Genomic DNA, 25,138 nt, shown 5'->3' with positions numbered 1-25,138 from the left:
TGTGGTTCTTCATCAGTGTGGTTCATCACTACCCATCACTACTTATATTATAAATGTGAAAGTGTGTTTGTTTGTTGGTTTGTTGGTTTGTCCTTCAATCACGTCGCAACAGAGCAACGGAACAACGTGATTTTTTGCATGGGTATAGTTAAAGACCTGCAGAGTGACATAGGCTACTTTTTATCCGGGAAATCGAAGAGTTCCCACAGGATTTTTAAAAAACTTAATCCATGTGTACGAAGTCGCTGGCATTAGCTGGTATAGTATAAAATAAATGTATAATCAGTTTGTTTGTAAGGGTGTATGAGTTTTGTTCTTAAGAAGGCTCAGTTCAGTGTTTTCTTCATACAAACATAGGAAGGTGATTTTCATTATTGATACAGTAAGCTCAAAACTAAGTATTATATCGGTTTGTCTTGCCATTATCTAGTTCATTGATATATAAAACATTGAAAAAAATAGTGATTTTAAAGTTGCCAGCTTTGAATATTCTTATTTTAAGACATAATTTATGACCACCCTTAGGCGTAAATAAATACAATTATTAGAAGTGTGAAAATTCTAAAACAAGTTTTACTTTAGGACATAGTTTTATTAATAGTTGAATATCTTTACTTTGCAAACATACATTTAATTTTTTTTTCTCGCAAAAACACTTTCCTAAACTGTATATGCACTCCTTATTTTGGTGAAAATCATTGTGTCTCTCACCTTTCTCATACAATGTAGGTGAAAAGCAAACAGGTTACCCACATGCGCGCCGCAATTTCGGTCGAGCGTACTGCGTCACCTTAAGTATCTCTCAGTTGATTCTTGTACGAGCTCTTTGTATTTTGCAGTCGAAAAATATATGAAAGCAAGAAACTAACAACGTTTGGTATGCCGCTGTACTTTGGGCACGGATCACACGTGTTCAAGGGGGAGAAGTACAGGTACCTGGTTTGGAGAGGTATGGCCAGAATATATGGAGTCTGTTCCTGCAGAACGGCCGGCTGTTCCCCCCACATACTGTGTTCCTGCTGGGCTTGCAAATGGTTTGTACTTTAGGCCTGGACTCCACTAGGGCGGATACGAGATGAGAGGAGAGGAGATATGATTTAAACAACTAATAGAATTTCGTTATTCCCGCATCTCGTCTCCGCTCTGCTTCAGTGTATACACTAGCGGAGATATGTCATATTTCATAAACGTAAACTAATTAAAAAATCCTATTACATGTAAAGGATTATTTGAATGATAAGCAAGCTTGGGAATGAGTTGCTTAACGGCTTTGTTAGTTCTAATAAGTTTAATTTATGGTTTTAAAGTAATAAAAGAATACCCGGCTGAGTTTGTTGTGGGCTCTTCTCAGACCTGGGCGCGTTTGGAACCCTTGTAGCTTTAGTTTAAGTTTGCGTAATATTATCACCCTATATCTTACAAATCTAACAACTGACAATCGAAAAGAGTAATTTATTACCCGCCGACGATGCCCGCGACTTCGTCCGCGTGGATTTAGGTTTTTACAATCCCGTGGAAACTTAAATTTGCCGGGATAAGAAGTAGCCTATGTCCTTCCCTGGGATGCAAGCTATCTTCAAAACCAAATTTCTTCAAAATCGGTTAAACGGTTGAGCCGTGAAAGGCCAGCAGACAGACAGACACACTTTCGCATTTATAATTAGTATGGATTTGTTTGTAGCTAGACGTGTTAGAGTATGTGCACACTAGAGGCTACGTGCACGCGGATATCAAAGGCGGTAACATACTCCTGGGCCTCAAGAAGGGGACGGAGCATCAGGCCTACCTCGTGGACTCGGGCTGGCGACGCGGATCAACGACAAGGAGTTCAAGCCCGACCCCAAGTGTGCGCACAACGGCACCATCGAGTACACCAGCAGAGACGCACATCTAGGAGGTGAGCTATAACATAATTCCTAATCTCCCCCTAATCTTGAACTGAATTTTAGTCATGGCAGCGGATCTTAGTGGAGTACGGGAGCGGTGTGCAGGCTCGACCGTACCAGGGGAGATCTCCCGCCGAGCGGTTGGTCGTGGTAAGGGTGTGCCTTCTCCAAACTCTTTCACTCTTCTCTTTTTGTTGCTTGTGTTGTCCAAGAGATATTATGATAATAGATAAAAATGTGTATATAAAGTTTATGCCAATCCAATATCCAAAGTGGATAATATTATTACCCATATAGAGCCTCAATAGCTCAACCGGTATAGGAGTGGACTGAAAACCGAAAGGTCGACGGTTCAAACCCCGCCCGTTGCACTATTGTCGTACCTACTCCTAGCACAAGCCTGACGCTTAGTTGGAGAGGAAAGGGGAATATTAGTCATTTAAAATGGCTAATATTAAAAAAAATATATATGATCCAAGTGGAATATTATAGTACGCGACAGGTATGATATGGCAGTCGGGGTGGAGACGCCCCGCACAGCCCCCGCGCTAACCCGGTGCGGGATAGCGCAGGTGCGGGCTGTCCCCCGCCTCATACCCTGATTGCCATCTCGATCACGCGTACTATTGGTGCACGCACAGGCGTATTCCGTCTGACAACCTCTGCGAGGGTTTGGTCATTGACTGCTGCTGCTAAAAAATGACTGAGAATCGGCCTTTGTTCCACTTACAGTGGCCACAATGCGTGGTGACCTGGAGATCCTGGGCTACAACATGCTGCAGTGGCTCACAGGACAGTTGCCCTGGGAGAAGAATCTCCAGCAGCCCAAGACCGTGCAGGAGATGAAGGAGGCCTTCATGAGAAACGTCCGGAAGGAGATCACCAAGCTATCTAGCAGTGTACCCGGTTAGTGAACGTGTTAACGACCTGCAGATCCTGTGCAGTTGCATAATCCTAAAATTAGTCTTAGTTAAAGTTTAATTATTCTTAACTAGCTGATGCCCGCGACTTCGTCCGCGTAGAGTAAGGTTTTTTTAAAAATCCCGTGGTAACTCTTTGATTTTCCGAGATTAAAAAAAATCACGTCAATCTGTTGCACCGTTGCGACGTTATTGAAGGACAAACCAACAAACCCACAAACCAACAAACAAACACACTTTCGCATTTATAATAAGGGTAGTGATTTCAGAAGCCCTCATAAAATACTTTGAGTACATCAACACATTGAAGCCCAAGGACCGCATCGACTACACCAAGTGCAAGCAAATGTTGGAGACCTACCTGAAGTCACAAGGAGTGTCCAGAAGCAGCAAGCTGGAGTTCACCACCAAAAGAAGAGAGGAAGCAAAACGGTGAATGGAGATCAAAACGACAGTGGTACAGAGAAGAATAAAGAAAAGGTATAGCATGCGGCTGAAAGTGATGTACATCGACCTTTAGAAGGAGATAGCAGATTTGTAGAGTGTTGTCCCTGTCGTTGAAACTGACAAAACGTAATACAGATATGAGTGACAGAGACAACGCTATACAATGCCGAAATGTCATTCTAAAATGTACGTTACTTTCGGCTGCGTACTATAAGTTTTTATTTTTTTTATTAATTTTTAGGGTTAAGGGTTTTTAGGTCAGACTCGCACTTGGCCTTTATTACATTACAAAAAAACACTGGTTCATTACATTACAAAAAAATAAAATAAAATGTGTTTGTTATTTACAAAGAATTAGTATTTTCAACCTTCAAAGTAAGATTAATCTAAAAAATAAGACTGTAGTACAGAACCCTCGGTGCACGAGTCTGACTCACACTTGGCCGATTTTTTAATTATTATGTTGTTTAAGTTTTAAATTGTAATGGTATCATACTCGTTATATGGTTAGAATGCTTATATCCTTATGGATTTTAAGTTAAATGAAAAGGTGACTGACTGACTGATCTATCAACGCGCAGCTCAAACTACTGGATGGATCGGGCTGAAGTTTTGCATGCAGATAGCTATTATGATGACGTAGGCATCCGCTAAAAAAGGATTTTTGAAAATTCAACCCCTAAGGGGGTGAAATAGAGGTTTGAAATTTGTATAGTCCACGCGGACGAAGTGCGAGCATAAGCTATAGTCACATTTAATTCCAAGTGCTTACTTTTTAAGGTACTTAAGAAGAATTCCATAAAACAAAATGGCGAAGCGAAAGTAACGAAACGAGGCAGAAAGGCGAGAACAGTGATGACAGATGAAAATAGCGAAAACGAGGAGCCGTCGACCACAGACAATGTCTCACCCCGCAAGAGAGGCAGGAAACCACAGACAATATACTTGGAAGTGAATAGCGAAGATGAAGCAAGCATAGGTAAATGTTTTGATGTAAAACTTCTTTAGTCGTGTCTTGAGAGATCTTTTTTTCCTGATGAAAGTGATGATGGTGGTCTAAGATGACGCGTTTTCTTAAAATTTTATTTAACATTTTTATTTAAAATTAAAATCCCGCGGGAACTCTTTGATTTTTCGGGATTGTTGTCGTTGCTTGGTACCTACAATATGAATTCACTATGAACACTTCCTGAATCTTGATAACCCAGGCGGGCAGTAACCCTGCAGCATCAGGATTAAGGAGTTGAATCCAGAATTTTTTATGTGACCACGACGTAAACTTTTTTGTTGATTTAAAAAAAAATTTGCAAATCGGTCCAGAAACTTTGAAAAAATCGATGTAGAAAAAAGAAGCACCTCCTTTTTGACAGTCGGTTAAAAACCGATTACCTTGAAATATGTACGGAACAATCTTTAAAATATCCCCTTTCTAACAAAAAAAGAATGAATGAAATCGGACTACGCGTTAATGAATTACAACTCAGTATACATTTTAACTTTCGTCCCCTCTCCTACGGGAACCATGCTGAATTTCGGGATAAAAAGTATCCTATATTCTTCCTCATAGTATGACCTCAAATCGTACCAAGTTTCATTGGAATCCATTCAGTAGTTTCAGCGTGATGCGCGGCCGTGATACAGACAGACAGACAGACAGATAGACAGACAGACAGACAAAAATGAAAAAAATTACAGTTTTGTGTTCCGTATCGATTATAGAGTGCCCTCGAAAAAAAAATTTTCAAAATATCTTCAATGTACAGAATTTGACCTGTTACAGTTTTATTATAAGTATTGATTTTTATTTAAAATGGTCGCCAAACAAATAGCTTTTTTGAGGCCACCATTTTTTATTAAGGTGTTTTATAGTACAAGGTCGAGCTCACTTGATTACTAAACCGGAGAAATATACCTACGGCGCGCGCTCGCGTATCTCTATCTCTTATGAGAGAGAGAGGGAGGGAGATAGATAATAGATTATGCGATAAAAAGAGAGGCCTTTATCAAATTTTATGCCGCAACGCTGTGCGAGCTGAATTACACTTTATTGCGGCGTAAGATTCGATTTTTTTTTTTTTTTTTTTTTATTCAGATACAAGTTAGCCCTTGACTGCAATCACACCTGGTGGTAAGTGATGATGCAGTCTAAGATGATAGCGGGCTAACCTGGAAGGGGTATGGCAGTTTTTATTAAACCCATACCCCTTTGGTTTCTACACGGCATCGTACCGGAACGCTAAATCGCTTGGCGGCACGGCTTTGTCGGTAGGGTGGTAACTAGCCACGGCCGAAGCCTCCCACCAGACCAGACCAGAAATTTAGAAATTATAAAATTCCAAACCCCTGCCAGGAATCGAACCCGGGACCTCCCACTCTTAAGACCACAGCGCTCACCACTGCGCCAGGGAGGTCGTCAATATTTTTTAAATGTCTTTTCATAGTAAAACTTCTGTACCTAGAAGTACAGAAGAATTACTACGAAAAGATGTTTAGATGAAGAGAGGTACTATGAAGTATTCTGTGATAGTACCAAGTCATCATCATCATCATCATCATCTCCAGCCAGCATGCATCACTATTTGACGTAGATCTGTTTTACGCAAGCGGTATAGTTGTGCTATAGATTCGTGAGGAAACCCGCATGCCTGAGAGTTCTCCATAATGTTTTCAAAGGTGTGTGAAGTCTACCAATCCGCACATGGCCAGCGTGGTAGACTATGGCCAAAACTTTGAGAGGAGACCCGTGCTCTGTAGTGAGCCGGCGATGGGTTGATCATGATGAAACGTTACACGCACTTTTTTTTTTCTTTTCTCATTTATAGGAAAAGAGCAGAGTATACGTAAAGTTCCCGTGAGAGCGAAGAAAAGAAAATCCACCGAACCTTCCGTGCTTGTTAAGGTCAAAAAGACCAAAATGGCACCCAAAGCAACACCGCCTGTCAAAAAAAACCACGCCAACATTTCGACTCAGACTTCCGTAGATAGACCTAGACGGAACCCGAGACAGGTGTCATTTGACAGCCCAGTCAGTGCTGTTATAGGGGACGAGTCCAAAAGCGACAAAAGTACCAAAGAAAAGTCTGCTAACTCTAGTCCAGACGTTTTCGAGGATTCCCTCATTGTTGAAGACAAAAAAGTGAAGCCGAAAAGGAAGCTGTTGTCACAACAAGAGGTGACAGTTAAGAGGGTAGTTAGGAAAAAAGTTACCTCCGTCAAACCTAAAGCAAATCGATCGTGGAAAAATACATCTGCTATCGTCAACGGAAGATCGCCACCGAAGTAGACAATACTGTGCCATGTTTTATATTTCAATAGTTGAAACTATCCTTGAAATTTAAGCATATTTTGAATAACTTAATTATTCACAAGATTTTAAGTACAAAACAGACTCACCGCCGTACTCAGAGTCGCTAATCGTTACTTAAGATTGAGTTAAAACGAGACAGATTTATGTGAGAGATATTTATAGCTCTGTCTCGTTTTAACTAAACTCAAGTAACGATTAAGCGACTCTGGGTACCGCTGAAATAGAATTGTGATACATTTTTGAAATTTTAAACTGTCACTTAATATTTTTGAGGTACTCTTGGATTTCGAGAATTAAGTATTATGGAAGTAAATCATTTTCAGATTCAACGATAAAACAGATTCGAGGTTTGAGATAATGAATGTAGGCTTAGTATGAAATTATACATCCACATGAACAACCTTCTGGGATAAAAAGTAGCCTAATATGTCCGTTTCCTAGCAAACTATGTCTGCACCAAGTAAATGATGCTCGCAACTTGGTCCTTGTGGATTTCGGTTTTTGAAAATTCCGCCGGAACTCTTTAATTTTACCGGACTCAAAAGTAGCCTATGTCCTTCCCCAGGATGTCTATCCCTGTATGCTATCTCTGTACCTAACCTCAAAACCTGTTGAACGGATAGGCCATGAAAAGACACACTTTCGCATTGATAATATTAAGTATGGATTGAATAAGTAATAGGGCCGATTCTCTTGTACACAATCTCTAAACTAAACTAAATTAACTGGTCTAAATCTAGTGCTATCCTTTTCCGCAAGCAACATTATGACAGGGATAGCAATAGATTTAGACCAGTTAATTTAGTTTAGTTTAGAGATTGTGTACAAGAGAATCGGCCCCATTGATTTTAACTTTGTTATTCTTAGAATAGAATAGAATAGAATGTTTTTTTTATTCATGTAAACTTTTTACAAGTACTTATGAATAGTCAGGTAGTTTTAATTTACCACTGGTTCGGAATGTCGTTCCTACCGAGAAGAACCAGCAAGAAATTCGGCGGTTGCTCTTTTTAATTTTTCAATTTACAATGTTATTATACCGTACTATACAAGCCATTGCAGCCCCGTGCATTGCTGGAGCGAGTCAAATCCAAGCTTTTTTTATCGTTTACATAGTCTGCGACTGTATAATATGCCTTTTTCAGGAGCATAAATTTTTAACACATTTTTTAAACTTGTGTAAAGGCAAGTCTAAAATTGCTTGTGGAATTTTATTATAAAATATTAATTACACTCATTCCCACAAATGACTTTCCCACCTTCCAGAGGCGGAGCGCAGGAGTAGCTAGCTTATTTCGGCTTCTAGTTTGCCTATCGTGAAAATCACTGATTTTTTTGTAACTGTGAATGTTTTGTCGTACAAAAATTATATTATTGTAAATATATTGGGAAGCTACTGTAAGAATACCTATTTCCTTAAATATCTCTCGTAGGGAATCGCGCGGTTTTAAATTATAAATTGCACGTATTGCCCTTTTTTGTATTACGAATATTTTCCCAATATCTGCCGCTTTACCCCACAGCAAGACTCCGTAAGACATAATACTGTGGAAATAGGCAAAATACACAATTTTTGCAGTTTCCACGTCAGTTACCTGTCGAATCTTTCTAACAGCATAAGCAGCAGAGCCGAGTTTACCAGCAAGTGTTGATATAGTTAGTTTATTACGCGTGTATTTCGGGAAATAGAAGGACGGAAGTTAAATCACTTTTAGGGCGTTTGTGCACTCATCCGTATTCACTTCGTATCCGTGATTCTTCGAAGTGGCCGTCAAACAAATACGTACATTTAATTCGTATTTTTTTCACGGATCCGTCAAATTACGGATGAGTGCACAAAAGTTCCGTAAGGTTACACTTAGGTACGCGTCTCTATACCATTTATACCAAACTTGTTTTCTTATGTCTCGCCTGAAAATGTTGATTGAAAAAGCATGATGATCACGTGATACGGCACTCTGTATTTTAACATATTATTAAGTATTTGCATTATTTCTATTAACGTGTTTTATTGGTTAATGAAGAATCCAATAATTTTGTGTTAAACCGGGTGTAACCAGAACGCTAGCAAAAACGCGTTATTGTTATACTACCTAAACACAATCCAATTGCCTCATTTTGTAGTGCAAAACTCAGGTCAATGCCCTGCCTATGACGCGGCATTGACTCAGAGTGGTCTACTTACGCAACATTCGTAGACCTCTAGCGTCAGTCAGCTGTTTTATTTGCAATATATTGTAAACTTTTACAAATTACAGGATTTTTTTATATTTTTTGTCGCGTTTTTGTTTTGTAGTATCATATCAGTACAATCATCAGTACCTGTCTTCGCTTTTGCCAGCGTTCTGGTTACACCCTGTATAAATTAATTGTTAATGTTACTATTGAATTTCAATTGAATATTTTTTTAGTATCAATGAATGTATTATGATTTTGTAATTATTATTAATATTATGTAAATTAAACTCCTCTAATATTAAAATTACTGTCTTTTATTTAGATGACTACTTACCAAGCAACACCATTACCATTATGCCCTGCGCAAATCGACTTCACTGGCAGACGAGAAATGTAAGTACATTTGATGCAGGTAGCCCTATTTTTTAGGGTTCCGTATCTCAAAAGAAAAATCTGAACCCTTATAGGATCACTTTATTCTGTCTGTCAAGAAACCTATAGGGTACTTCCTGATGACCTAGAATTATGAAATTTGGTAGGTAGGTCTTGTAGCACAAGGGGAAAATGCGAAAACAGTGAATTTGTAGTAACGTCACAAAAAAAATGTGTTCATGAATACTAATAATTAGTAGTAAAGTTATTTTCAACTTTCAAAGTAAGATTACTACAGTGGAGTACCTATCCATATGAAAGGGGTTTACCTATACATTCTAAAACAGATTTTTACACATTATAGTTTTTGATTTATCGTGGAAAATGTCGAAAAAATACGACTGCAGTACGGAACCCTCGGTGCGCGAGTCTGACTCGCAATTGGATGGTTTTTTCTTTGATTTTACGTCACTATCCTGATGTTCGACATCGTAGATTCAGGATCAAACAGAGTCCCCTCATTCTAGTTCACTCTGCTTAATAATATCTGTCCCGGCTGTACTCACGTGATTACTCCCTTGAAAAAGGACCCTGGATGGGTTCGAAACTAGTCGGGCTAACGTCGACTAAACACGTGTATATTTTGGCCAGTAGGTATAATTTGTCTCTGGACGTACCTACCTAAAAATCTTTTCGTTTTAATCGTGTCTAACGCCTAGAGCAGACGAGGGACTTGTCTGCGGAGGACAAAAACTGCAAGTTTTTTATATAAAAATAACGAACTGACGTTATGTGATTACCACCGCCCATGAGCATTTGCAGCACCAGAGGAACCGCCAGTTGCCGGCCTTTCAGGACTTTGTTGGTCCGCCCCTTGAATAACCCCATGTTATAATCTAGTGGCAAAAGTCTAGTCTCAGCAAAATCAAAGCACGCTCTATAGATCTGTCTCAATATGTCATTACTCATTATATTTATCTTCTTTCTATGTATGGGAGAGATAAGGGAAAAACAATACACATTCAAATCCAAAGCATTTTTATTTTTATTTACAATATAATCGTAATATGAAAGTAAACAAAATGTAACGTACCAAAACAATTAGATTTAGAAATTCAATAACCATAACATCGGCGCGTGCGACGTCACAGCCTAGCGATCATACAGAAGCTTAGGGATAACGCTAGAAGTAATAGGAAGACAAGATTCATGTTACCCAAAGTCTGTAACTACTACGGTGAAAGGTTAAGTGAATATTTGGTACCTAAAATTTACAACGGCATAGAGTGGTTAAGGGAAGAGAATAAGGTCAGTGAGGGGGTGCTTAAGAAAAAGTTAAAGGAACACTTCCTTAGGGACCCCCTTACTGTTTAATTTATTATCAATTTATTATCATTATTTGTTTTTTATTTTAGTTTATTTTGTTTGTTACCTCAGATTGAGGATTGATCTCTAAAGCGTTCATTTCGCTGCAGCGATCAATCCTTAATCTGAGTATAAGTTTATAAGTTAGAATATAAGTTTACATATATAAGTACAATTTAATACGTAGATTATAGTTATTTTTAAGGAGCGCCAGCTCGCCAACAAACTGGCTCACCAGTTTGGCGAGAAAATAATAATGTAAATATTTGGTGTACCTACGCTTGTTATAAATAAAAAAAAAAAAAAAAAAAAAAAAAGTTCCGCCCTGCCGACTGCCAACTGTTTGTTATGGGGTATCATTTGACAGTCAAGCCATGACATATTAATGTTTATAAAGGAACTGTATGGTCACTAAGCTGTGGCGATATCATTCATTAGCGAGCGCGACGCCCTCTCGCGGACAAAACACGAGTTACAAAAGCTAAAGTACATCTAATTCAATAGAGATTTCCAATCATGTAAACAAAACAAATTACATTTTAAACAGTATAGATTGATTATGTAACTTTCAAAATAGAGAAACTGACCTGACTGACTGACCAGATATAAAAAAAAACACTTGCTCGGGGGGGTGGGGGGGGGGGGGTGGGGTGGTGGTGCCAGTAGTAGATCAGGCCATAAAGGTCTTGCATAAGTTCCACGGGTTTTTTGCAATAAATGCCGAGGTATTTTATTTTTCTGGTAGGTACGATTTTATGATACGATAAAAACTTTATACTTTTAGTTTAGTTTACTTTATATTTATTTTCAGGAATGAAATACCGTGCGCCTTTAGTGGTACTTCAACTGCGCGAAGGTTACACGCATTAAACTTTTTTGTAAAAGTTAAAGCTGTTAAATTTTGTGTAATTGATTTGGAAACCTCTACGACCAGAGCTTATTCAATTATCATTAATACATTTTCCGGAGTGATGATAAGTAGGTATTGGCTCATTGTGATCTGAGAGCCATAATGTTGAGAAGGGAAGATAGAGAAAAACAAGAAAAAATGGAGGAGAGAGAGCAACCAGAGGGTCAGCACGAAGTAATGTTACACGGTTCCGTGCTGATCTCGCAGAGGGGGAGGTCTTTTTAGTCCGTGCGAGTCGGACACACCCTGTCGATAGACAGAAGTCCATTAGGGATTTTTCCTCCTCCTAGAAAAAAAAAAGGCTCATTGTGATGCGGTGCCTTCTCTTTGCGACCTTTCCTCTAACTTTACATTTCTTTACCCCTTTTTTCAGGCATTTTCACATTTTAAGACCATTACATGTCTATACATTACAATAGATTTATTCGATGATAAATACATTGTTTGATTGCAACCTCCATTCGCACGGTTGCACGGCCGACTAGTCGCCCGGCGACTCAGTCGACGGCGACCGTTAGAATCTGAAATTTATATGAAAGTCGTCGTACGATTAGGCAATACGATTTCCGTATAAATTTTAGATTAACACGGTCGCCGGACGACTAGTCGACCGTGCGTAGTGGCCCTTACATCCCCGTACCAGGTGAGATCGTATTCAAAAGCTAATTTGCCATAGAATAAAATACTTTATTATAGAAAGGTCTTACAATTTGAATGAACCCTTCGTCAACAGTACGAGAGCGAATACGCGGTCAAGCAATCATTTGACTAAAACACAAAGTAGCACCATTTGTTAAAAAAATAGAATCCATTTTTTCCAAACTTGACTGGACTTCCCCTTTACTTGCATTGAATTACTCAAGCTTGCATGTGAGAAAGTCTAAAACTTCACTAGCAACTTTTTCTACGCGACAAAAAGTCTAACTTCAAAAAGAAATGAAACTCACACAATAAAAAAGCAGTCAAGTATCGCAGAACACCCGAAAAAGCAAAATGTTTGTGTATAAAATCTTGTACTGTCTCGCTCACTTATATTAGGAGCGACAATGAAGTGAGACTTAATTCCGATTCCCAATACAAAAACTGTCATAACGTCTTTATTCGTTAGATAAAGTTTATCTTGAAGTTGTGAAAGTCTTTTAACAAGCTTCGCTTCCAAAATATATTTATTCCTTTGTAAGGAAAGTTAAGTTATAGGATATTTAATTTTATCAACAAATAAGTAATCTTTTGTACTCGCAAATGAAAAGTCGCTAGTGTAGTCATAGGCTAACTATTTAGCTCTTGCGTCGAACGCTTTAAAATTCACTATCGGCTGCGACACACATATTCCAAGCTCTCGCAGTAGCATCAAAATTTACCATTAGGCTGAGACCGGACTGACGAATTCAACTTTGAAAATATGAAATGAAAATTTCGAGTGCCAATATGAACATGGTAGGAATTAGAACCAGCAATTAATTCTACGTCATTAATTTATACAAAAATGTTTAAAAGTGTTTATAATTTTTTATGGTGTGTTTTACCTACATTCAAGGACTAAATAATTTTAAATACATATCAACAATTGCGGAACCGGCAGGATTCGAACCTGCGTCTCCTCCCTGGGTATCACACTATACTTGCCGTAGGAAACGAATAGATTTTTAAATAGGAAATAGGCGGCGGCCATGTTTTCCATCCCCTCTCCTCTGCCAGCATCACTTTTCTTAATGTTTCCCGCACTATATTAGCAAAGATTTTTAGTTTTTTATTTAGAGTAACTCAAGGAATATCTGTGGTTAAAGCTAGTGCCTTAATAAAATTAAAGGGTCGATTCAATATTCCGTCCACTATATTCCATCTATGTGCTCGATGGCCACATGTCAATCCGGTCGCGCCTGTGGCTTTCACCTAACACCATGAACTGTCCTAGACAATAGACATAACTTAGTAAACCTTACTATTAAACATTATAAAAACCACTATTTACGCCGTTACAGGAACATTTTAATGCAAAATCTATTTAACTTGCAATGGGACTAGTATAGTACATATTGATATCATAAAAGGAGACCGCATACGGCGAGAGGCACATTTTATGCTGTTAGCACGAGTCGAAACTTCTCGAAATCTTTCATAGATATCGAATATCAGACACGCACAACAGACGGAAACGTTTAAGTGCGAAAACCAGCCCAGACCGAAGAAGAAGATCTCGAATATAGTAACTCTATAATGTCAAAGTAAAATAGATCCTAACCATCTTGTTTTAAGGCTCAAGTTCGACAAAGAGCGCTCCAAGTGGGAACTTTGCGAGATATAAATAGCAACACGGACTTTAAGGCTTCATGACGAATTTTCACTGCGCGTTTTTTCGCAGAATTCTGTAAAATATTATGAAAATTGTATGTATAAAAAACGCACTCGTGAAAAAAAACTGCTCGAGCGGCTTCATACCATTTTCATGTCAAAGAATTGTGCGGATAAAATCGCGATTCCTAAAGCTGTGGCCCTACCGCGGTTGTTTGACAGCTACAATGTCACAATCGCAATCATCTCTGATTGGTTAATGCTCGCTCACTATTGGCCACAATGCATTGTTGCAACAAGAATCGCACAAATTCAGCCAATCAGAACAATTGAGATTGTAATAATGATTGATGCAGGTTATAGACAATCGCCCTACAGATTCTAGAGCTTTGACAGTTACTCTTTCATCTCTGACGTTGATGCATTTCGATGCATGAAATCGATTAATGTAGGCGAGATGTACAAAACCAAAATAGGTAATACCAAAAAAATTACTTTTAACCAACCATTTTAAGTTCTTTTTACTCTGATATTATAGTTTCAATGTTCAGGGTTTTATACACGTTGGTGAGATGCACAAATTCGTACTAAGGATTAAAATAACTAGGTACTGTATTGAAAATGATTCGCCTCTTCGCGTGGATCTTGTATGCGATCACCTAAAATCTCCAATTTTCCTTGTCATGAACATCAGTAGTACGGAGTTCTTATTTAATTTACAAACACGAAAACTTTGCTTTTCGATTTAACTTTAGACATCAATATAAAAATGAAACTCTGTTTTTTTCTCTCTCTGGAATGCATTGACAAACGTTGACTTTTATATCATAGATATATACATAGTACGCTATATATGCGATTCTTGACGTATTTTTGAAGCGATTAGATTATCGTCAATTTGGCGCTGATAGCAGCAGTGAGCGTTATGTGAGCGTGCTCAGAACTAAATGTTGATATAAGTCCCGCAAATTGATATTGCGCTGGAACCATGTCTCATTAACATCGAAACGAAGTCATTATGACGTCATTTCACGTATATTTAAGTAAAAATATACCATCAGCTCGAAACTTCAGTCTAGTGCTGACGTCACTAAAATGGCGGTCACGCGCATTAGCAATTTGCGGGACTCTCCTTTAAAATAAAATGTTCACATGAGATGTTCACAGATATCAACATTTAGTTTTGAGTCCATTTGACACAAAGTGTCAATATTAGATTCGCTAAATGGCGCGCTTCGAATCGCCACAACAAATAATTTTCATTTAGTATCACACGCCATATCTAACATACTATGTGAATAATATTATATTAGGTAGATACATATCTTGTGTCAAAAAAAACAATCTTTACTGTTCGCTGTCAAAGTCACTGAAAAGCAAAGTTAACTTTATTTACCGTATTTTTTCTTACATACATACATAATAATGTATTTAATGTTTAAATAAGGCCGTATTCACACTAGCGTTCGATGTAGTAAAATACAATATTTCTCACCAATGTAAATGACGCCACAATTATTTATTAATATTACACTCCTTTTAGAATACGCGAAAATTTATAACAATTTAATTTATATCATTTAACTATTATTTAAACCTGTTTTGTGACCTTGCCTAGTGCGGCGCTATAGTACTTTTGTGCTAATAAATAAATATATTATAACATTTTTTTTTTATTAATTTGGTAAGTATATTTTTTTCTATAAAATATAAGTGGAGCATATTTTAAAAGGAGACTTCTTTAACGTTCTACAGCATAAAGCTGGATACACACGATCGATAGTTATATAAAATAGTAGTCTCATATTAAATACAATAATTTTATTTATTTCACTGTCGTCCGTGTGTAGCCAACCTAAATATTATTCTATCCTTATATTCCGTAACCGTCCATTCTTAAGCCTAGTGTAGAACAGAATCAACTCAACGTCTTACAGCTATGTGGAATAATGTAATAATTTATGCTATTTTATGTAATGTAAAAACTAAGCGTACGACCACACTAGCGATTTTTTGTCTCGTACACACTACTTACACGACCAGAATTTAAAGTTCAAAAGACTTTTGCGGATTTTTGACATATCAATGTGTGCTTTATGGTTTTTCTATACAAAGTGGCGTGTAGCGACTATTTCGTCGTGCGACAATATGTCGCTAGTGTGCTCCTACGTCGAACTGTTACTATATAATTGCGAGGTGGCTAGCTAACTGCGTACTGGCTTACCTAGTGAAGTAGCCGAGAAAACTGTTACTTGTATAATGTATTTTTCCTTAACTGACTTAAGAGGTAAATAAGTAGTACTTTCTTGCTTAAAAGCATAAGAGGAGCACGATACACGGCTTTGGACATTGGGTGTTTAGTGTGTATTGCTTGTTTTTCCTACTTCTTTAGTAGTGGGAGGGCGAGCGGTAGATACTGCATATCTCATGCAACTATTCTTTCTACAACAGCATAAATATCAAGGTACTTTATCACTTTTAGGTATTCTAGTGTTTATTTTATTTACTGAGCGGTCCCTCGACGCGACGAGCGCTTGGACATCAATTTTACTATTTATATTAAACTTAAAGGGTTAAAACATATATATGTTTACATTTTAGAGGTTTTAGTGTCAGGGATTTTTTAAATTCTAAATTTAATTTTTATTTCATGCTTCTTAAACTTTATGTATAACTAAGTGGAATTTACTAGAATTTGGCTCTCGTAGAATTCAGCTCGATACTTATATTAATACTAGCTTATGCTCGCGACTTCGTCCGCGTGGACTACACAAATTCCAAAGCCCTATTTTAACCCCTTAGTGGTTGAATTTTCAAAATCCTTTCTTAGCGGATGCCTACGTCATAATAGCTATCTGCAATTTGCATGCCAAATTTCAGCCCGATTCGCCCAGTAGTTTGAGCTGTGCGTTGATAGATTAGTCAGTCAGTCATTCAGTCAACGTTCCTTTTATATTATTATTGGTTGAATAGTAAAAAGTGGTCTAATAAGAAAACTAGAAAAAGCTGATAATCTTCAAGCTGTTGAACAAATTGTCTTGGATTATAGCTAAGAACACTCTCGATTATGCCACCTTTCAAATAAAAAAAACTAAACCAAGATCGGTTTATTCGTTTAGGAGCTACGATGCCTAAAAGAGGGGTTTTTAGGTCGCGGGTTAATTATAGCAGATCTTACTGAACAAAAGTTAAATGGCTAACGTTTTCACTTACAATGGTACTGATTCTGAGCACAACCTAATTTTAGAGTATTCGCATCCACTTCTTACTAATGTAATATGAAAAGGACAGACACAGTTTGACAGTTTTAAATTTAATCTTTAGATGGTAAAACCCGTGATTTTAGCGTACAGTCGCGAGCCTACTGTTTAAATTTGTAGCGTACACTAAAATTTAGATTCTTTAAATGTAAAGTTCATGTTCTGTCCCTTTTTAGCATTGTTAAAAATAATGCAGATACTCTGAATTTAGTTTAGAAGGAAGACAAAGGAATCGGTGCCAATATATACGTACTGGGTAAACAAATGAATCACATTAAATATGACTGGGAAACACTGGGTGGTGGTGGTATTCGCTTACATCTTAATAGATATTATTTAATTTTTTTTTTTTGTGACTAAATATATAATGTGACTAATTTTATCAATGTACACGTTGTTAGGTATATCATAACATATTGCATGCTAATAGGCAGAATTTGGCTGTACCTTTTTACTTTGTAACATCTCTACTGTTTACCCATATTCGCAATAAAGAAGTTTGTATTGTATTGTATTGTATTGTATTATAGTAATATATATCAATATAATAAATTATACAAGTGACAACTTTTCTGCGTTACTTTTACAACACTGGCTCATTATGGGAGCGAATTCTTTTAAACATAAATAGAATTAAAGTAATAAAAAAAACAATGGCTGTGCTAAATTGTACTACATTGGGAACTATTTAAACTAAAATGAAATGTCTAAATCTATTGCTATCCCTGTCATAATGTTGATTGCGGAAAAGAATAGCACTAGATTTAGACCTGTTAATTTAGTTCAGTTTAGAGATTGTGTACAAGAGAATCGGCCCCATTATACACTTTTATTCAAGCGTTTAGTCTTTAACTGGGTTTAAAATGATACTAGACTATGCTAGTCAAAAAGAAGTTGTGATACAGTTCTTGCAATTCACGAAGGCGAGTGAACTTTACTTGTGGTAAATACATGGACATTGCGTATGTGTGCGTAAATTCAATTTTTGAAAACATGTTTGTGATTGGTTGGTGTTTCAAAATGCTTCGCGCCCACTGAATTTTTTCGTCTCTATCAATTGTATGGGATTAGGTAACAGAGACAGCGCTATACTAACATCTTTCCGCGGATAGAGTGTGTACATTTCTCCTGTCAATAAGTTACAAATTACACAAAATAGTCATCCTACCTATTGGATCGCAATAAATAACCTTTATATTATTTAATTATAAAAATTTGGTGTTAACTCAGTCAGGCATTATTATACAGGTCCCATTACTTTATCTAGTTTATTATTATTTCGAACACGACTTCTAGTTTTTATTATTTTCGGTAATAGTATTTCAACTTAAACTATACCTACTCGTTTCTAAATTTTACATGTAATGTTTGTAAAGATGGGAAACTTAAGTGAGGAGTTGAATTTTGATATTGAATGTGTGTGCCAATTTTGTGAAAAAATACTCATTGTATTTTTTCTTCAAATTTAAAGACAAATTGGAATAATCTGTCTTACTAAAAAAAAAAAAAAATACAATGACTATTTTTCACAAATTGGAATAGATTACAATATTGTAATCCTTTTTAGTGTAGCAATTGTTAAGTTATAAGTCAAAAAAATATCACGTATAATGCATTCAAACTAAGACTGTAAATGACTATATATTTTAATGTCTTAGGGTGCGTTTCCACTGACGCGGAGCTGGGGGGAGTGCAACTGAGCTGAGCAGACTAGAGCTGCATTGAGCCGTGTTCTGATAAGTACAATTTGTTTAGCCTACCCGCCGCGCCGTACCGTTCCGCTACCTTCCGCTTCGTGCCCTCCGCTCACGAACTGCTCGATTCGGGGCCGCGTGTTCACATATTTTATTTGAAAGTCCGCTCAGCTCCGCTCCGCTTCACTTACACAGTGTCCACTGATGCGGAGTGGAGATTTCGAGCACTGTGATTGGCCGATTTACGGTTCGATCCGCTCCACTTCGTCCACCTCCGCGTCAGTGGAAACGCACCCTTAGCTGGAAATATATTTTTAATAGATTTTGTAGTAATGAGAGTTACAGTTAACTAATTTTAATGCAGAAAAATAATTCGTTATGTATTCATGGCAATTTCCGTGCAAACCGTAATTATCAAGTGACAGATGACAGACATAGGTTATAAGTTTGATATTCTTTTGGACTATTGTCACAAATTCTCTTAGAGTAGGATTTTCCGATTGTTGGTTGAGAAAGATTCATGATAAGACTTATAGAGTAGGTACTTCATATTCACGAAAAAAATATAGTATCGCGTACCTACTATATCGTACGCCTATAATATGTACAATGTACATCGCGCATATGAAACAGAACCTCTTTTCTCACATGAACACATAATTTACGTTCCTGAGCCTGTACTTTATAGTATTTCAAATTTTTACACGTTACACCTTGTATACGTCACGAGCAGAAGATTTTTACCATTCAAATTTCATTCGAACAACGCAACGGGTCGTACCCGAAAAATAAACGAATCTAATTTGATTAGATTAACTATGTAATTAAACTTAAGCAATATAATACACATATCCGGTCTGAAAGGGCTAAAACAATTAATTCACGTATAGAAAATAACTAAGTAGAAAATTTATCCTAAAATATTTTAACTGGGTGGGAAAATGTTTAACAAATGAAATAAAAATACGAGTTTCTTGGTACGTATTTTCTAATAAACAACAAAAGTAAACAGCATAACGAAGCAACGAAACCACAGTTCGCGACAGTTAGGGAACTTCTAACAAAACGACGAGGCTTAGACGTCACTGGCAGGCGTCAAATGTTAGTACATTTGACGCAGGTAGCCCTATTTTTCTATGATTTCTAGTCACCATAGCCTAATATTTGACATATCGTCGATTCAGGATCAAACCGAGAGTTCCCGCACTCTAGTTCACTCTGACGAAACTTAAACATAATATTAGTAAAACGCAAGCTTATTACACTAAACAAAATCGATTCAAAGTAAATTACGATTATCGAGTAGGAACAAAATATAAAATATAATAAACTGTGTTATACACGTAGATTAACTAAAATCTTCTGCGTCGTCAACTAAAAAAAAAAAAAACAACGTCCGATCTTTCGTGCCGTTTTACCACAAATCTTTTCCATACTTAGCGCAAACGTACGTAATTTACGTACTTATTTTTTGATTTACGCATACATAATATTATGTATAGTACGCGACAGGTCGAGATAAACACCGGTACGTCTCCCGCACCTCATCTTCTTCTTCTTCGCTCTGGGCTGGTTTCCGCACTTAAACGTTTCCGTCTGCACCTCATACTCCAATTGCCATCTCAACCTGTCGCGCACTATACCTACGTCTATATTTAGACATTTAGTGGAAGAATTCTACTAGTTTTCGGACATAAAAATGTCAATCTTTAAAACTTTTAATAGTTGATCAAAGTTACTTGTGATATTTTTTGTACGGATTTTTTTTATTCGGATAAGTCGACGCACAAAAATAAAGCATTTTTTAAAATATTATGTATTTGAAACGCATTTTTAATAACGATAAAGGGCAAGCTCAGGTTTAAAATTTGACTGTTTTGACAGAGATTTTAATGTTTTGTTTCATTTCATGTCATAATATAATATCACGTTTGATATTATTCTTCTACATACTTAGGTATGTATATCCCGTTTCGGAAAAAAGGAAAAAAATTGTAGACCAATAATTAAAAACGTCAACATGTCATAATAACAGACGATAACAGTGTGTAGAAATAACTTCGGATTCGAAAAACGCTCGGTAAAAAATTGCACGCAAAAATAGCACAGTTTAGTGATCATACAGTTCAGAAAGCTTTTACCTTAAAATAGAATAGTCTCGATCATTCGAGGCGCGGAACTAACCCAAATTCAAGTTTGACACTCCATCTATGCATGGCAATCTTACCATACGGTGAGCAATGAGCATATGCACTCAACCATAGCAATAGAAAGTTCTTCATCAGCGAATAACAAAAAATATTGCTATGACCGCATAGCGTTAATTACAAGCTCTTAGCTCTAAGCGTGAGATCTATAGAGCGCACTCTGACTTAGCTTAGACTTAAGACAGAGTTAAAACGAGACAGAGCTATATCTCTCACATAAATCTGTCTCGTTTTAACTCAATCTTAAGTCTGAGTAAAGTCAAAGTGCGCTCTATAGATCTCGGCCTCAGAGGGCTATAATATGCCTCTCTGAGAGGACAAGCAATACCGTTTTTAAATATGTAAAATATAAGTTTAGGTTTGGACCGCGCTTGCCTAGAAAATACTTGATTTGAGAAATCCAACTAAATACATTGCAAAAGTTAAAAACAATGGCGTCGGCTTTATTTTACTGTATAATCTTTAAACTGTGACAGTAGTCTGATTAAGCCCGCTCTACACTCACACCGCGGCAGCCTGCGAACGCCGCGAAACAACGGGGATCTTGCCGCAAAGCTCAGCTCGGGCTCCAGTCGCCGCTGTCATTTTGTAATTGCTTTGTTTTGCTGCCTTTTGTGTTAAAACGCAATAATTGATATGTAGAATACATATCAATTATTGAACTTGAAAGGTCAAAGAATTATTGAAAGACGAATTAATCTGCTATGCACAGTCGCTATATATATTTTTGCGCCGTACAGCTTTTTTCCGCTGTTTTTTAACGTTGGATCTTTCGTGAAAGGTAAAAATGTATGAAAAAAATGTCAGTTTTCAATGGCCATTTTCCTGTAATTAGAGAACCTGTTTTTAAAAATATTCGAAATTCAATTAGGAAACGTATAGGTTCGTTTGTATCGTTTGTGTCGGTTGGTAACTCAAAATGGTTAACACCCACTGAGATTTTTCTCTTTGTCATTTGTATAGGATTACGTAACAGAGAGAGCCGTATACTAACTTCTCCCGTGGATGTATTTGGCAGTGTTCGCGGTATTCCGTGGCGCGAGTGAAGATCGGGCATTAGAGTACCCTAGGAACACAATAGGCAGTATATTATCCGGGAACATAAATAAATGAGTGACTACGCTTAGGCCTCTCTCACAACCGTTGCATTATCGACTAAGGGCAATCGAATATATTCATTACGACTTTGCACCACGAATAGAACAGAGTAAAATTGATCTAAAGTTTATAAGCTTTAACGTCGTTTTTTCAGTACTCCGCGGGCAGCAACGTGACAGTTCATTTGCTGTCTCCCTTCTTCTTATTTTGCTTTGTGGCTATTGCTGTCTCTCTCTAGCCGGACGTTTGACAGCAATGATCGCGAGATTTACACGTGTCGCAAGCCTGTCACGAGATACGTAATCACACCGCCGATTTTTGTATTACGATATTTTCGCTTAGGGCACTAGCGGTACATGTATGGACAAATTTGATCCTTAAACTATTAACGTGAAGGTCCATTTTGCTTTGATGTGATAAACGTTTCGATACACGATATTAAAATATTGTACTAAAACAATCAGAGTGAAATGAATCTAAACTCCCTTGTTTTAAATCTCAAGTTCGCTTATAAGTTCTACAGCCAAAGAGGAACTTGAGATCAATTTTTTCGGCAAGTTACCACCACCGTACCACTAGTAAAAAGATACTCAATTGCCCATGTAACTATTATTATAGTTTATTATTATTATAGATAGTATATAACTATCCATCCATTTTTGGATTACATTGATATTTGATGATTTAAAGGCTTATTCCACCTTCCTTAATAAGATGTCCTAAACGGTATAGTTACCGTCAAACTAGCCAACTTTGCCACTCAATGATACTTTGCCCAAAAAGCAATTTATAAGCAAATTCACTATGTATATATATTTTTTTGATAAATTAACATTTATACCAAAATTTGTTCGATTTTGATGGCGGGCAAAGTAATCCGGACTTTTAGGCAACATTGCGCACATCGAAACGGCACTTTTCAGTTTACTCAACAACTATAAAAGTTTTTTCCATAAAATTGAGGACTCTTAGCCTTCAAAGGGGTCTTAATAGATATGCAAAATTGTAGATGTCTAGGTTTTATAGTTTCTAAGTTATGAGGGGGTCGAAAGTAGCTTGAAATGGTTCGTGTAAATATACACACTGTCAGTGCGTCACCGTGAACTTGGCGGACACACTATCGCGTGTCTTGATTATTGTTAAAATTTAGGATTTGAAATAAATTTATTATTATTATCGATTTTACATCCAAATATAACTCTTAAAAATACGTGAAAAATACCATGACTATAATTTAAGGCTATCTTGACCTAGGTTTTGAAATATTGTAAGTTACTTTAGCAAGATTGTTATTAACCAAAAAATGCCATACATTTTGTAGATAGGATCGATTTATTCATTTCGGTAGTTAACAAGCTTTTTCTGCGAGTAAAAAATGTAATCCAAAAACCGATTGTGTCTATTTTTAAAATCGGATATTAACAATGTATGTACTAGAAGAATTGTGTAGTTATTGTTTATGTATATTTATACTTATAACAGCGATTGTACTACTAGAGTCGAACCGAAAATTTCCTAAATTAAATAATTTTAAATACATATCAAAAATTGCGGAACCGGCAGGATTCGAACCTGCGTCTTCTGGGTTTCGCGCCCGACGCCTTGACCGCTAGGCCACGGTTTCGCTTACTGCCAGTGACGAAATTTGTGATATGCATGTTCACTCAGTACTGAAGCGACTGTCAATGCCATCTAGTAGTCGAAGTAGTATTTATATTATTATATTATTGGGAAACTGATGCATCAATGTATATTATCTAACATTTTAAGGGTTTAGACTTTAGATATTTGAGATTTTGCATAATATATAGGTTCTTTCTATGATGAAGTTTTTTTATACATTTTGTACAAACAAGTTTTAAATTGTATATGCGGGTATGCAAGTCATGTCAAAAAGTTTATACAGGCTGTTATTGTTATCCCACCCAAACACAATCCAATACCAATAACCATTTGCGTCGTTTTGTAGTTTTAGTGGTTTCAGTATTTTTCAAACCAGCAATATTATATATCATGCAAAACTCGGGTCAATGCCCCGCCGACGCGAAATTTTTCGTGAACACATTTTAACAACACTAGATGGCGCTGTTGTCATTATCTTGCAGTGTTGCACATAAAAATGTTCAAATATCTTGTACGATAGTACTTCCGTACTCTCATTTGTTTGTTTACATCTTGTCCGCGCATATTTTGGCCGCACTTTATTTGGTTGTTACATGTCAGTGTTATAGATAAGGCCGTATATAGTAGTTGAGTATGTATTGTGTACGTCACTGCAACGTCACCGTGAGCGCTCCGCCGCGCCGGCGCGGAGCGAAGCGTGGCTGATATCTCTTAAAGTTATCTGAAATTTAAATTAAAACAAATTATAGTTTAAACAAAAAAGTTTTTAGCAAAAGGATTCAATGAGACAAGGCGAACGAGCTCAAATTCCTTCAATCATTAAGGTGACGCAGGACGCTCGACCGAAATTGGCAGCGCACGTGGGTAACATGTTTGCTTTTCACTTGACATTGTATGAGAAAGTTGAGAGGCACGATAATTTTCACTGAAATCAAGCGCGCGAAAAGGGTTTAGGAAAAGTATTTTTGAGAAAAAACTGCTGAATTTATGTTTGCAAAGTAAAGTTATTTCAAGTAATGAATAAATAAACAACGTCTAATGATAAATTGTTTTAGAATTTTCATATCCCTAATCTTATTTATTTACGCCCAAAGTTGTCATTAATTTAGTGTTAAAATAGGAATCTTTTGAGCCTCGTAACTTTTAAATCAATATTTTTTTCAATATTTTATATATCAATAAACCTAGATAATGACGAGATGAATCGATATAATTCTTAGTTTTGTTCGTACAATATCGAATGTTGTTGTATTTTCCCTCCTACGTTTGTATGGAGAAAGCACCGAACTGAGCTGCCTTAAGGTCTAAACGCGTTTGCGCTGCGCGTCGCGGCAACGCCTTTCTCCATACATTCTAAATCTATAAAAGGAAAAGGTGACCAAATGACTGATCCATAAAAATATTTTCCCGCAGAAATGACTCAAAAAATTAACGCATTTTTATGTCAAAAAATTGAAAAAATTGTCGTTTACGGATTGTGACGTAATTATTAAAAATCATGGTTTTTTTAAATTAATCTCTTCAATAATGCATTTTAGCCCCATAAACTACCGCTATACAAAAAATCACTTCATTTTAT

General features: G+C 36.8%; 3 protein-coding genes and 1 non-coding gene across 17 annotated transcripts in view; 1 reads left to right on the top strand and 3 right to left on the bottom strand.

The window, feature by feature from the left end:
- The window catches only part of LOC117990999 (nucleosomal histone kinase 1-like), a 10,783-nt gene extending 1,747 nt beyond the window's left edge, over positions 1 to 9,036 (top strand). The window contains 9 exon segments of the mRNA XM_034978521.2: positions 840 to 937; positions 940 to 1,034; positions 1,682 to 1,793; positions 1,796 to 1,897; positions 2,619 to 2,792; positions 3,076 to 3,210; positions 3,213 to 3,286; positions 4,034 to 4,232; positions 6,076 to 9,036. Of these exon segments, the coding sequence (XP_034834412.2) occupies positions 840 to 937; positions 940 to 1,034; positions 1,682 to 1,793; positions 1,796 to 1,897; positions 2,619 to 2,792; positions 3,076 to 3,210; positions 3,213 to 3,286; positions 4,034 to 4,232; positions 6,076 to 6,536 (1,450 nt within the window). The 3' untranslated portion in view covers positions 6,537 to 9,036.
- Positions 1 to 25,138, bottom strand: part of LOC117991065 (potassium voltage-gated channel protein Shaw-like) — a 408,219-nt gene that overhangs the window by 86,511 nt on the left and 296,570 nt on the right. The gene's annotated exons all lie outside the window — the stretch shown is intronic.
- Positions 14,056 to 25,138, bottom strand: part of chico (insulin receptor substrate 1 chico) — a 36,277-nt gene continuing 25,194 nt past the window's right edge. For all 13 annotated transcript variants that reach the window (XM_069505056.1, XM_069505059.1, XM_069505058.1 and 10 more), the window contains one exon: positions 14,056 to 24,280. The gene's annotated coding sequence lies outside the window, so the exon portion shown is untranslated. The remainder of the gene's footprint in view (positions 24,281 to 25,138) is intronic.
- TRNAS-CGA (transfer RNA serine (anticodon CGA)) lies at positions 23,488 to 23,560 on the bottom strand. Its single transcript has one exon. It is a non-coding gene; the product is annotated as a tRNA-Ser (tRNA).

Source organism: Maniola hyperantus, chromosome 19 (genome assembly GCF_902806685.2).
Source record: "Maniola hyperantus chromosome 19, iAphHyp1.2, whole genome shotgun sequence".
NCBI classification, from domain to species: domain Eukaryota; kingdom Metazoa; phylum Arthropoda; class Insecta; order Lepidoptera; family Nymphalidae; genus Maniola; species Maniola hyperantus.
Note: the sequence above shows the minus strand (reverse complement) of the source record. Positions and strands in the feature narration are given on the sequence as shown.